General features: G+C 39.7%; 1 protein-coding gene across 1 annotated transcript in view; it reads right to left on the reverse strand.

Moving 5' to 3' along the window:
• STK32A (serine/threonine kinase 32A) overlaps nt 1-15,270 on the reverse strand; it is a 141,478-nt gene that overhangs the window by 89,419 nt on the left and 36,789 nt on the right. The window contains exons 3-4 of the mRNA XM_008069928.1: nt 9,651-9,706; nt 8,130-8,281 (exon numbers count right to left, since the gene is read on the reverse strand). Of these exons, the coding sequence (XP_008068119.1) occupies nt 8,130-8,281; nt 9,651-9,706 (208 nt within the window). The remainder of the gene's footprint in view (nt 1-8,129; nt 8,282-9,650; nt 9,707-15,270) is intronic.

Genomic DNA, 15,270 nt, shown 5'->3' on the forward strand with positions numbered 1-15,270 from the left:
GGAAAGGAAACTTTTGTCTTAAGGTAAAATACCAGGACACAGAGCAGTGTACAGGATAAAACTGATGTTTCAAGTAGGTTGTAGAAGGTTTGTGCAAGATTTATCTTGTGAAAGAAATGCTGTGTGTGATCAAGTTGCCTAAAATTAGAAGGGAATAATTCGTAAGTTTTTCTAAAAGTTGAGCATTAATATCAAAAGCTCACTGACACAAAGGTCAGAATCTGGGTCACTGTGCCAACACAACAGGGCTTTCTTGGAGCATTCATCTGCCCTCCAATAGAAAATTGTGAGAGGTTATAAAAGGTGTCAAGAAATCTTACATTTTGTGGTCAAAGCTGACTGACATTGGATGGACTTTTTTACAAGGTAGCTAAAATTAGCTTTACTATTGATAATACACTAATATAAAAGTAAAATTTGGTTTTCTCCTTTGAATAAGAATTTCATGTAGTATTAATAAGAGATGGTAAAAGATTTATTTAAGTTTTGAACAAAAAAAGAGGAGTGGTTTGCCTCATGCTGTCTTTATTAGGTCTTGTGATTGGGAACTGAAATTTCTCTCTATCAAATAGTAAAAGCTTTTTGAAATTTCTAAGTCATCACTTTGGCTAACTGAATGACTACTATTTTACAGTGACCCATGAGTCTTAATTGAACCAGTATTTTAACCTTGTTACTTGACAAACTTTCCAATATCAATTTTTTTTTTTCACTCCATCGCCCAGGCTACAGTGCCATGGCACACTCATGGCCACCCCTGCGTCGACCTGCTGGGTTCCGGCGATCCTTCCGCTTCAGCCTTCCAAGTAGCCAGAGAGACAGGCATGTACTAGCACACCCGGGTCATTTTTTGATTTATTGTAGAGATGAGGTCTTGCCAAGTTTCCCAGGCTGGTCTCCAATCGGCGGGCTCAGGCAATTCACTCACCTCAGTCTCCCAAAGATTACAGGTTGAACCACCGAGTCTGGCTGCAAATTCTAAATTTAATCTTTTTGACCTCACACTAACTTTTTGGATATTAGAGTCCCTAGGAATCCACATATTGGGTGTATTTGGTATGTTAAAATCATATGGAATGCATTGTCAAATAGAAATGGTGTTTAACATTCTGTAAGTTATACTTGTATAGTTTATTATTAATGCATGCTCCAAAGTTGTATGAGATTCCTAATATCTGGCATGTCTGGAATAAATGTTATCAGTAGTTATTATTATTGTGTTTAACTGCTGTTTGCCTGAGAAATAACCAAATTTCTTTGTCAACTGTATCTTTAAACATGGCTATTCTAAAACTTTTGTCATCCACAGACAATTACAAGGGGGACCTCCAAAAACACAGAATTATTTTTTTAGAGGGCAGGTCCGCTAGGTAAGTTTTCTAGGAACCCATAGGCATCAAACCAGCTAGTGTTGTGAGAGGCTGCTGTTGACTTTAGTGAATTTTGTTTGGAGATTGTTTAAACAAACTTGCCCATTTAATGATGGGTGATTTACAAGTACACCTCACTGGGCGGAGTATTCAGCAGTTGTTTTTGGCATGACACCCATACCACATCCTCCCTACTCACTCAGTCTTGCCCCAAGCTCCTTCTATTTGTTTTCTTTTGCTGATGTGGAAGAGGTGAAACAAAAAACAGCAGAAGTCATAAAAGACATCTAAACTGATGAGTTTTGGACAGGGGAAACAGTGTCTTGATAGACATAGTACATCAGACAGAGAGCATTTTGCAGGTGATTGAAGTTTAAACATGTAAGAATAAATACACAATTTTTCGTAAGTAAATTCCAGGTTTTTTGGGTCTCACCTCATATTATTTTATTTTAAATCTTCTCAAAAAGTGGTTTGCAATCAGCAAGAGTCAAAAATTGCTTCTTCTTCAAGGAAATTTGTGGAAAGACTTACTATACTTTCAGAACCTTAATTTTTAAAAAGCTGATAGGCTCATGAAGATTGCTTACTCAACATCAAACATAACAAGAAATAGTTACATGGGACTGAACTGATAGAGGACTAAAATAATTTTCTTTATAACTTTTTGTGGTTGTTGAATACATTGCTGCTGAGTGTGATGGCTCACACCTGTAATCCTAACACTTTGAGAGGCCAAGGGGGGCAGACTGCTTGAGCCTATGAGTTTGAGAACAGCCTAGGCAGCATAGCAAAGCCTTATTTCTACATAAAATTTTAAAAATGAAATAGTGGGGTATGGTGCTACGTTCCAGTAGTCCCAGTTATTTGGGATGCTAAGGTGGAAGATCACCTGAGTCCAGGAGGTTGAGGGCTGCTGTGAGGCATGACTGTTGTGATCATGCCGCTGCATTCCAGCCTGGGCAACAAAGTAAGACCTCAACTCAAAAAAAAAAAAAAAAAAAAGGTTGATTCTTTTATGTATTGTTTATCAGAGTCAATAAATTTTGGGGGACTGTTTTTTAGCTTGCAACATTTGGGTAAATTATACTTTTGTGACCAGAATTGAAACATTTATCTTTCTCTTTACCTGATTTCTTTAGAATTTGGAAACTGTGAGTATTCTTAATTTATGACAAAACAGTTATTTGCCTAAGTTCAGTAAGAATCTGTTTTCTTTTGTAACATGACACAATTGAAGACATTGGCTACTTTACCAAAGCTTTGACTGAAATGGCATATTTTCAGATGTGAACAAACTGCTTTGAGGAATCAGGCTGACTTTATACAATTGATACAAAGCCTCTTGGAAAGGCTGGCCTGGTACCTTGTCCACATGATTTCCTTACAAAGTTCCTGACCTGCAGTAAGTAAAGAATGCCACTTTCTGACATGCACAGGAACTTCAAGATATTTGGGACTTCAAGGAGAAAGGAATTAATCTAGTTTGTACAAATATCACAAGCACAATTTGATGGTGAATTCTTGGCTTGGCTGCGAGCAGCCCTTAATCTAAGATTTCTTATAACTTCTGTATTACTAAAATGTATATAACTAAGCTGTATACGTGGTCTAATCTGAGATACTTTATGAAAAAGTTCCAGCAAAGCCAATGTAAAAAGAGTCTACATGGCCATTCACTACTCCTGCTGTGCTTTAATAATCAGGCTTAGAAGAATACTAAATTTCTTTTGTAAGTAAATCAGTCCTCATTTATCTTTGCTAGAAATGGGGAAGTGAAGAGAGAAAAATTATGTCTCAGAAGAAATTTATAGCACACCTGTTACTAGATACCAACTCTAATCACTGCTTTTGAGTTTTATTATTTTTCTACAATTCGAACTAAATCTTGAATTATTTTTCTAGCGCTAGAAGTAATCTCTAAAAAGGACTGGATTTTAATTTTCTTCATGATGTTTTTAGTTGAGTCCCCAATGGAGCAGGGTTTTTCTGTTGTTGCTGTCCTGGCATATACATTCTCTTTTTTACTATAATTCTTATATGCATTATATTTCTACTACATAGGTCTTCTTTTACTTCAGCTGAGAAAATTAAACTCATGGTATTCTGAATACTAGAGATGATTCAACGCATGGCCGCAGCTGTATAAATCAGCAACTTGACAGAAGCCTCACTTGGGCCACCGTGTGATGCCATCCCAATTCAGCTTTGGGGGCTCTTAAAATTCCTCACTGAGATGTGTCCTCATCCCTACCCCCGCCCCACGTGGGACAGGACCATCTGGGAATGAGTCTTCTTAGTGACATGGAACAAAGCTTCTGTACATAAAAGTAGCCAAAGACATTTGTGTTCATTTAGGAAGTTTTATTTAAAAGATCTTGATGAAAAGGAGGGAAATGAGAAAAGTAGCTCAGAGCTGTCTGAACTATCTGAGGTATGCAACATTTATCAGGCACAGAGGGACAGGAGTGTGGGACACCCTTGCACCCATGCCCAGAGACAGCGGTTGAAAGGTTTTTGATCCTGACTAGCAGCCTTGCCCATTATCTTCAAGTTGCTGGAATCTGTGATATAAAAAACAATGTATAGCCAATCAATAGCTTCTGTTATTTTAAGGCAAATTCTTGGTAAACAACTTGGGAACTGCCTATTCTCGTTTTTTTTGTTTTTTTCCTTCTAAAATCTCCCCTTGTAACTGTTACTAAATGAAGGAGATGGCTTTTTTACTAACTCTTCCTATATAATATAGTTTACTTTCCAACCTGATAGTGGCATAACATCGCATAACAGATAAAGAAGGAAAATCAAAGTATGTTATGACCCTGTAACACTGTCTTCTGGGGATTCTGGGCACCTTTAAAGACACTTACCTATTCTTTCTGAAGTTTGTCACGATATGAAACATCTACATATCAGGAAACTTGACTCACTTATCATTTCTCAAGCTGCCCATTTCCTTTGCTGCTTTCAAAATCCCTTAGATAATTCTTGCTAACTGATTGCCAGTGAGGAAATCTTTGAATCCACCTATGACCTGCAACACACCTCCCTCCCCTCCTACCCATCATGCCCTCAACCCCCCCAGCCCGCAAGATATTTCGCCTTCCGGGAAAGAACCAATATAAATCTCATGTGTATGGATTTATGGTTTCCTGTAACTTCTGTCTTCCTAAAATGTATATAACCAAGCTACAAGTCAACCTTGGTGGGCACATGTTCTCAGAACCTCCTAAGGACAGGTGCCACGGGCCTAGGGTCACTCATATTTGGCTGGGAATAAACCAACTTAACTAGTTTACAGTTTGGCATCTTTCACTGACAGGAACAGGGAACAAGGACAACAAGAGGGAGGCCTTGAGGAGCTATGTGGTTCAATCTCAGTGAACAAAAGCCACCTGGGAATTGCCTGTGCTGGGAACGACTGGGGCAGACTTCTTGTTCTCAGGCTGTGTAACATCCCTCAGAGAAGGACTCACAGGAAGACTTTATTTACTTTTCCTGGACACTAGTCCTGTCTGGCAGCCTTCCCTTGATGACGTGGGCTGCATCTGAAGACTGGTCCTGAGTGGAGCCAGTCCTGGAGGTTGGTACGGTTGAATTTTAATTCCATCCCTCAGACTAGATAACTTCTAAAACTCTGAAACATACATGTTTCTTTAAACTTATTCTCTTTGTATACTTCTCGCCATTTATATATTAATGTGCCATTTGATTAATGTCAGTCCTCCCAGTTCATCTTAACACTGGGAAGTTCTAGGTTCTGTCCATTCCTGCTCCACAATATGGGGTTCTGTTATAATTAGGGTTGCCAGATTTAGCAAATAAAAGTACACAGTTAAATTTGAAAAATAATGAACAATTTTTAATACAAATATGTCTCATGTGATACTTGGGGCATATACTAAAAACTATTGGTTGTTTATCTGAAATTCAGATATAACTGTGCATCCTGTATTTTACCGGACAACCTAATTATAACTTTTTTTTGATGCTCAGTAAATATATATGTAAATGAAAGAATGAATGGGGTTATGCATGATGTAAACCATCACACCAAATACAGACAATTTACTGGAAAGCACACACCAACATGTTGAAGTGGCTGTCGCAAGGTGGTCGAATTATTAAAGAGTTTGCATCTTTCTAGGTAATTGTGGTTTTCAAATTAACTGCAATGAGCAGAAAAGTGTTCAATGTCATATATTTATATACACGTATTTATCTTACACACACATGCACATGCACACACACACACACATACACACACACTAATTAGTTTAATGCTCACTTAAAGAAGAGACAATCTGCGTTTTCCCTGTGGAATTTTCTGACAACATCAGTTAGAGACATTTTGAGCATGGATGGTAAGATTATTGAAAGCACTATTGAGAGGCCTACATAGCATATCAGTGAAATAGAGTACGCAAAGCATGCAGGAGCTTAATAAGTGTTGCTGTTATTTTATTAATCATACAATGCTTCTTAAACTCCTGAGGTTTTGAGGATGTAAAGATAAATCTAATAGTTAAACACACATAAAATCTTGACTAAATTGTATATAATACACTGGGGAATCTTTGATGTATGTTTGTTTGATTTGCAGAATGAGGGCAGAAAACAAAACAACATATGCGCTTACAGAATCTAGGTCAAGGACAACGCCTCCTCCACTGCACATACAGCTTCTGCATGATACCTTGAGGCCAAGCACCATACAGACTTGTCCTCTGAATGTCCACAATGGACCACCAGTGATGCACAAGTTCAGAATGTCACACCTTCATGAAACAAGCGAGAAAAAGAACTAGCACTTATAAGACAAACATTACCCTGTGCTAGGTATTGTATAGCATTTTGTCTCATTTCACCTATAAAACAACCCAAGTTACACACATTAACCCTATCTTTTCACCATGTGACTTACAAGTGATAAAGTCAATTACAATCACACAGTCAGAAGCACTGCAAGATGTTTAACAGTTGTGAATTCACAGACATTGAAGATGCTGTGCTTACTAAGGCAGAAAGCATTTACTAGAAAGAATAATGCAGATTTGTGAAGATTTTTATCTCAAGGTTTGAAAGACAAAAAGGTTTTCTGTTTCTCTTTAAAGAATGTCCCCTATCGGTTTCCAATTCTGACTGCAATGCCAGAAGTGACTAAGGGAGGGTCTCTTCTCTCTCCTCTATCGAGGGCAATGGCATCCAGTGTTCCAGTGGGAGGCTAATGTGAGAAGTGGGAAGAAAAGAATAGGATATGTCATCACCAGGTCTGTATGAATGGAGAACAGAATGTTGTCTGGAATGACGATGCCAAGTTAGCAAATCACAGAATCTATAGACTTTGGCCAGCTTAAAACCTTGCAGCACCTGTGTTTTAAGGAAACAGGAACTGAATGAAATCAACTTTGCTCACACAGCAATGAGAGACAAATGTAAAAGGGCCCATGCTACCCCTTCTTTATGAAGGGTTCCTGGTCTTAGAAAAAGAAAATTAGTTGGTTGAACTTTTGAAGAAGGAAAATGTGACTTTGAACAAAGGAAGGCTGTGAAGTGACAGCATTTTATCATTCTGAGGGTGGAGAGAGAGGGAGAGAAAGGCAATTTGCTGACTGCTAAGGCTAGGGAAGAAAGCCTCCATCCATTTGAGCTTTTACATGGCAGCATTTTGAATAGGCCACTCTAAAATACTGATTAAATATACTGAGCTAGAGCTGGGATTATGCTCTACCATGTCTGAGAAGCACATAAACTATAATAGACCTATTTCCAAGTCACACAGAACCATCTTCTTTTCAACTGTGGCATAAAGGCTTTAAACAAATTGTAGATTAGGTGAACTGTATTAATTAACAATGAATGGAGGCAGGTTTTATGCACTGATTCCTTCAAAATGATGTCCCTAAACACATAGTGAAATCTGAATGATTTTTCCATTAGCATTCTCTGAATTGAGAATTTTTTTTTTTTTTTTTCCTTTGCCGGCAAGTCAGAACAGCTTGGTATGCATATTTAAATGACAGTCATCATGAATTAGTTTGAATAACTGGCACTCAATATAATGGAGGCATTAAAATGTAAAGCAAAATGAAGGTGACATGCAAAGACCTCAACACACAAGAAAAGAGCAGGAGGTAGTAGACACTGTAAGCTTCTCTGTCATTGTCTATGCCTTGTATTATGGAAATGGCTTTGAGAGCAGATCCTAGTCACTTAAGGTCTAGCCACCGATACACATTAGCTCCGCTCTGCTAAACCTCATTTATTGAAAATGGCAACACCTATCCTTTTCTGCCTCACAGGCATATATGTGGCTGCTTAATAAGTATGCTACAAATACATCAGTTTTATTGCCAACTATTTTAAGGAGAAAGGGCTTCATACGAATTCTAAAGATCAATCTCATGTCAGCCGGTGAGGCCATACTTTGTACCCAAAGTCCCTCCTCTAAAACCTATGGGGAAAAAGTATCGAATGAGTAGTAAGACATCTGAACTCATTCCTTTACAGCCATTTAATTAAAATGCTTTTTAAAAAGAAATACTGACCTCAAGGACAAGAGAATCAGGGAGTACTTATTGGTGACAATAAAAGAAAAGTGTTCTTTCATTATAAAGCCAACAAAACTGAGAACAAAAGCTCAGAAGAAGACCCTAAGGAGGATTTTGCAAATGCACAGCTGGAATCAAGATGTGTATAAGTAACAGTGCTGGGGATGAAGGTGGCATGTCTCCACTCCAGGCCCCGTAAGCCACTCACCACAAGTTGACCAGGAATGGGTGCTCCAGCCCCTGCATGATCTGCAGCTCTTTGAAAACGTTTCTCACTTCATTCCGCTCCACACACTTCTGTTTATTCATGTACTTCATGGCATACATCTTCTTGGTATCATTCTTCTGCACGATGCAGACCTGACGGTGGAAACCCGAAAGAGAAAGTGACGAGGAGATGAGGGATCACAGCAGTAAGAGACAGAACAAGACTCGTTCTCTGCTGTGGTCCGGATGTCTCAGCACTTGCAAATTCTCTGATGCTAAAAGTTCCCACTTAGCTATGGTTTCAGACTAAAAATTTCATCTCCTTTCCCATGTACCAGTTCAATTCTGGAATCTGTCTTCTAAAACAAGTGTGCCTATTTTTGCTTTTTAGGTTTCTTAGACAGCATTTTGGAGGAAACAGTTGCCTCAAAGTCAGGAATCTTTCAACTACAAATAAAGTCCTTAATCCTGCTCTGAGTGACTGAAATGGACATGACAAAACTGTCGAGCTCAATGATATTGTGCAAAGATTTCTGTTTACAACCACAGGTGAGAAAACCCAAAGGATTCTAAGGACTGAATATGATGTCCATGCTTTTGAAATTTCTTTATAATACCTGAAAAAGTAAACAGCAAATAATTTTAAAATGCAAGTTTAATATGAAATATTACTCTCTCTTAAAGTATGTCCCCATTGAAAAACTCATAATAAGCGTTTCAATCTGGGAGGCTCTTACCAAAAAAAATCAGACTGAATATGCTTATTTTTCATAGTAGATTTTGAAGTTAAAAAACATGGCACAGGCCGGGCTCGGTAGCTCAGCCTATAATCCCAGCACTTTGGGAGGCTGAGGCGAGTGAATTGCCTGAGCCTGTGGGTTTGAGACCCACCTGGGCAAGTTGGCGAGACCTCGTCTCTACAATAAATAAAAAACTAGCCGGGCGTGGTAGCGTGCGCCTGTAGTTCCAGCTACTTGGAAGGCTGAGGCGGAAGGATCACTGGAGCCCAGCAGGTCGATGCTGCGGTGGCCGGGAGCGTGCCACTGCACTCCAGTCTGGGCGATGGAGTGAGACTATAACTCAAAACAAAAAACAAACAAACAAAAAACATGGTACAAATGAGAAAAAGAAAATAAAAAGCAGGTGGCTTCTTTCTCACATGAAAATAACTAAGTCTTCCATTGACAACAAGATAACTATCTCTGGAGGCACACCTGGTACAATCAGAAAATGATTTTGAAATCTCAGTCTCCTTCAGGATAGAGAGAAGTCTTAAACTCTATTGAGAGTAAACTGATTTGACTGTAATGGGGTCAAACTGCGAACATTACATGTTCATTATACAGCTGCCAGTCACACACTTTCCTCAAACTGTGGTGACCATTTTATAACAATCTACTATAAAATCATTTTCACTGAATTTCCCTCCTCGGGGTCCCACACCTCAATAATCTGCACATTCTCGGACTCTCTGCTCCTGAGGTACATGGCCCTGCCAGGGGTGAATCATTTCAGGTCTCACCTTCCCAAAACTGCCTTTCCCAATGGCTCGCAAAATTTCAAAGTGGTCAAAGTTGACTGTAAAACAACAGAAAAGAACAACATCATGAGCGATTATCAATGGCTCGTTAGTAGCTAATTGATAATAAACAAGATTGGACCCAACTGAAATATCTTGTTTAAAACAACATCCCAGTCTACCTTAAAATGCCAATTTATTCATCCAATAAATGTTTACTGAACACTTATTATGTATTAATCATAGTGCTTAGTGCTGGGGATGCAGTAATGATAGAGGCGAAATGGAATCTCTACTTTTTTGAAACCTATCGTCTCGTGGGGGCTCCATAAAGAGAAAGACTCTTAAAGACTAAATAGGCACAACAATAAATGAAAGACGGCAGCGAGTGCTGAGTTTTAAGAAGAGAGGTCATGGGGCTCTAAGAACATGTAACAGGGGATTTGGCACAGGCAGAAAGGTCAAGAGAAACCTCTCTGGGCACAGAATGACCAAGGAAAGACCTGGTCCTAGGTGCATATACCCTTTCCTGAGGAGAAGCACTTTCAACATAGTCTCCTTGCCCTTTTTCTCACTACAACCATCCTTCTGAATCTGAATATTTCCATTTTCCTAAGTAGGAAACTATTACAGCCACAAATATCTACCATGAGCTATTCTCCAAGGACAGATAAGTAACAGCTTAGGACGGTTAGATGCATAGAAGTCCACTGAGTGGTACTGTGAAGTTGAGAGGATCTTCCACATCTGCAGTTTTAAAACCTCAGCTCCTGGAAGAAGCTGTGGGTGCTCAGTTTGTAGGCAGCATGGTCTCTTAGGCAGTGCTCATGAAGTGCCTGTTGAGGAGGAGAATGAAGTATGAATTCTTCCTCACAGGTGGCAATCTTTGCTTTCTTGCCTTGGTAACCTTGAGAAAATGTCTGACTTTGTTTCCTGGTTCTTGAAATAAGGATTTAGATGAGTAATATTCCAAGTCAGGGATTTTAAGAGTTTATTCAGAGATGATTGTAAAACACTACAAGGTACCACTTGTCTCTTTAAAGGACCTCATTTGTCTCCTTTTTCAAGAATAATGACATTAGATCCTCCTGAAGAAAAGGCAATGGGCAAGGGGCCCTCTGAAGCTCTTTCCAAGCTTTCTGAGAGTCGGACATTTTTATGACATGACTTAATCATCACTTCCTCTTCTGAACTCCCAATTCACTTTATTTTTAGCAAAAAACCTACTCAATCCTGTGAGCTAGAATGTATACTACCAATAATCCTGGATTTGGACTCCTAATGAAGTCACTTCAGACAACTGACAGACTCTTTGAGCCTCCATTCTCTCATCTGTAAAATGGGACAGACCTTCCTAGATAAGAGTTCGCCTTTTCCCCAGATAGTGCCAATAAAGTTGTTAACAATTATTCAAGTGAATGATTTATTATCCAAAACTCTTCAGTTTCTGAGTTTATTTCATCCACTAGAGAAGAGCTCTATGAGGGCGGAGATTACACATCACTTCATTCACCCTGGTTTCTCTGAAACCTCAGAAAGTTCCTGCCATAGGGCATTAAAGGCATAGCTCTTCATGATTCTTAGAGTCTAGCACAGTGGTTTGTACACAGCTGGTTGTTAGCAAATGACTCAAACTAAACCATAAGGACACACAAGAACCCTACAACAACTGCTTCTTGTAGATGGGGCAGTGAGAACACTTGAATCCTCTAAGGCAGTGTTTTTCACACTGTGAGTGAAGACCCATTAGTGAGTTATGAAGTACATTTAGCTATCATAAGAAGCATTAAAAATGTAAATAAAAAAGAATATAAAATACCAGAAATGCCTTCAATATAGTAAGAGTAGTACTACTGTCTCTTAAACTTTTGTTTGTCTTACACACATGTGTAGAAAAGTAATGGTCATGACATCATTTTATAAGCCCAGAGGATTTCTGGGAAGATGGCAGTGTAATCAGTCAGACTGTGCCAGTCCCTGTATGTGTGAGTGATTGTATAGACAATTCTGTGTGTGTTTCTGTGTGTAAATGCGTGTGTAAAAGGCTGATTTAACAGTAACTGGCCAGGGCCCTCCTGGTGAAGCCGCTGGTGCTGTAGCTGCTCTGTTTGGACCCTAGCGCTTCCCAGAGCGCAGAAGTTGAGCACCATTTTCTAAAATCAGCAGAGCTTTTTCCAGGAAGAACTGCTGTAATGATTGCTGACCCCGATACCATATTGGTAGCAAGGGCTGCAGAAGGAGTGCAGCAATGGAACCTGAGGCAGAGTCCCAAAGAAATAGCAGGGAGAAGTCAACCTGAGCCTGGACTGGGCTCCAGAGCCTTGCCACCAGGTCTGAGATCTGAAGACTGTGGAAACTGCTGGAGAGGGAGCTATCAAACTCATTGGTGACAGGAACGGCAGCCAGCAGAGAAACTGACCTGACTCTCTAATGCCTGGGCAGAGAAGTGCTCCAGGGCAGCCTCTGCAGAACAGCAGAACTGCATCTTGAGACCAGGGGCTATCTCTGTATTGCACTGGGGCCTCTCTTTGTAACCTCAGAGAACATTGCCCCCAGTGCACAAGACCTGGCAGGTAACAGCAGATGTAGAGTCCCAGATGATTCACCCTTCACCCTGAGCCAGCAGTTGGGCAATAGATGTAGACAGCAAAATTGTATGAGAAAGAGGCTGGTGAGTGCCTGACTCCCTCTTGCCCCTAGCAACAAGTGAAAGAGTTCAGGAGAGCAGAGCAGTCCCCTGCCATTAACTGGATGCCCCTCGAACTCTGACAAAGCTGGGAGAGGAAGGGAAATGGTGAGATCCCAAGAAATGCGGTGTCAAGTTATTTTAGCTCCCTTCCCTCACACGGGTGTGCAACAGCTACCATTTGCAGGCAGCAAGGGGGTGAAGATTCTAACATCTTAAGTTCTAACAATGAATAGGGAACCTGCAGTAACAGCCCTGCAGTCACAGAACCCGTCAAAAGAGGGAGCCCCCCAAAGAAACATACAAAAGTTGAGAACTCTTTATCAACATTTTCCTTCCTTCCTTCCTTCCTTCCTTCCTTCCTTCCTTCCTTCCTTCCTTCCTTCCTTCCTTTCTTCCTTCCTTCCTTCCTTCCAAGGAGGGGTATTGGTTTGTTTGTTTGATTATCTCATTTGGTTGCTTTGTTTGGTTGGTTTTCTCTTTCCATCTTCTATTTCTCTGTCTTTGCTCTTTCTCATTTTTTGTGTTTTTTTTTTAATGTTTTGATTTTTCTTTCCTCTTTTCTCCTTCTTCTCTTTTCTCTTTTTTCCCTCTTATAACCTGTCTTGGACTCAGGGGCTATGCAAACATACCCACTGTAAGGTCATATTGTGCAGATATGACGAGTGAGTCCTAGGTGGCCCATTCACCAGATAGCAAACATTATGACCTGTCAATAGGCTCAGAATCCTTGCAGCCCCATCCCCCACCTCCTAGTGAGTCCTCAAAATTGTAAAGAGACAGTGCAACACCCCGCCCCCAGGCCTACTTCATAATTGAACAAACCCACAGTCCCCGCTCAAGGAAGGATGAAAGGTAGAGGAAATACCAGAAGTGACTGATTCTCCATTTTTCACTGAGCAATGGAATTAAAAAGAAAGATAAAAGAACTGCTACAAATGAAGAAAAACCAAGGAAACATTGCTGGTAACCATCAGAGTCCCAGCAATGAGTCAGTACTGGAAAGAACAACTACTGGGGCACAAATGATGATGATCTCCCAGAATCACAGTACCCAGAAGGTACTCATAGGGATCAGAGAATCGTTGGACAGAATGAATAAAAATCAAGAAATACAAGGGCTAAAACTAAATGAAATTGCAATGGAGCTAGACAGGTTCAAGAAAGTATACTTCGAAATAACAAACAGGCTGGGCACAGTGGCTCAAGCCTGTAATCTCAGCATTTTGGGAGGCTGAGGTGAGAGGATTGCCTGAGTCTACGGGTTTGAGAACAGCCTGGGCAACTTGGTGGAACCTCATCTCTATAAGAAATCAAAAAATTAGTGAGGCATGGTAGCGTTCACCTATAGTTCTGGCTACTTGGAAGGCTGAGGCAGAAGGATCGCCTGAGTCCAGCTGGTCGACACTGGGATGGCCACTGCACTCCAGTCTGGGTGACGGAGCGAGACTCCAACTCAATAAATAAATATATAACAGAAATAACAGAAATAAAGAACTCCACCCAATAAATAAATAAATAACACACTGACAAGCATGGGAAGCAGAATTGACCAAGCAGAAGAAAGAATTTCAGAGCTGAAGACCAAAATATGAATTTAACCCAATCTATTAAAAATATTTTAAAAATAAGAAGAAAGGAGGAAACTCTCTAAGAGATGTGCAACTTTATCAAGAAACCAAACATACGTCTGACTGGTATACTTGAAATAGAAAGAGACATGGAAAACACCTTGGAACAAATATTTCATGAGGTCATTTAAGAAAACTTCCCTCGTCTGGCCAGAGACATGATCAAAGGGATCCAGAGAGCCCCTGCAACACATCTTATGAGAAGAACAACCCCTAGACACATAGTAATTCACCTACACAAAGTAGGTATGAAAAAAAAAGACCTAAAGGCAGCAAGGGAAAAAGGTTAGACTATTTACTGGGGAAGACCAATCAGGTTGCTGCAAACTTATCTGCAGAACACTACAGGACAGAATAAATTGGTTCCCAATCTGTAATATTCTCTAAAATAATAAATTCAACCAAGAATTTCCTACCCAGTCAAGCTAAGCTTCATCAGATAATTAAAGTCCTTCCCAGACATTCAATCCCTAACGGAATAAGCTGCTTTGAGACCAGCTCTACAGGAGATGCTTAAACAGGTGCTGTGCACAGAAGAAAAAAAAGAAACAAAAGAAAAACCATATACTTCAAAAGATCACAAACAAACACAGAAGCAACAGAACAGAAAACACACAGAATACCTGCAAAAATGAAAACACATACATATATTAACACAAAAGCTAAATGAAAACAAAATAGCCTTATAAGAGCATTAAGTCAGGGACAAACTCTCACATTTCAATAATCAGCCTGAATGTGAATGGACTAAATGTAGCACTGAAAAGACATAGAATGGCAAACTGGATAAAAACAGAGGACCCAGAAATTTGCTGCCTCCAGGAAACTCATCTCACCACAAAGGAAGCCCATAGACTCAAAGTTAAAGGATGGAAAATGAATTCTCAGGTGAATGGATCATGAAAGAAGGCAGGAATCTTAATATCAGACCAAAAAAAACCTTTCACTTATCAAAAATTTTAAAAGATCAAAAGGATACTACATAATGATAAAAATAAATATCCATCCTAAACATATATGCACCCAACACAGGAGCACCAGCTTTTATAAAGCAGCTACTAAATAAACTAAAAAAAGATATTGACTCTAACACTATCATTTTGGGAGAACTTAAATACCCCACTAACAACCCTATATAGATCATTGAGGCAAAAAATCAACAAAGAAATCTGGAACCTCAACTTGATGCTTGACCAAATAGACCTAGTAGATACCTACAGAACAATCCACCCAACAACCACAGAATACACATTCTATTCATCACCACATGGAACAAATTCCAAGATCGACCACATCCTTGGTATTA

The sequence above is a fragment of the Carlito syrichta genome, unplaced genomic scaffold (assembly GCF_000164805.1).
Source record: "Carlito syrichta isolate Samal-C Ts95f unplaced genomic scaffold, Tarsius_syrichta-2.0.1 Scaffold312553, whole genome shotgun sequence".
Classification (NCBI taxonomy): Eukaryota; Metazoa; Chordata; class Mammalia; order Primates; family Tarsiidae; genus Carlito; species Carlito syrichta.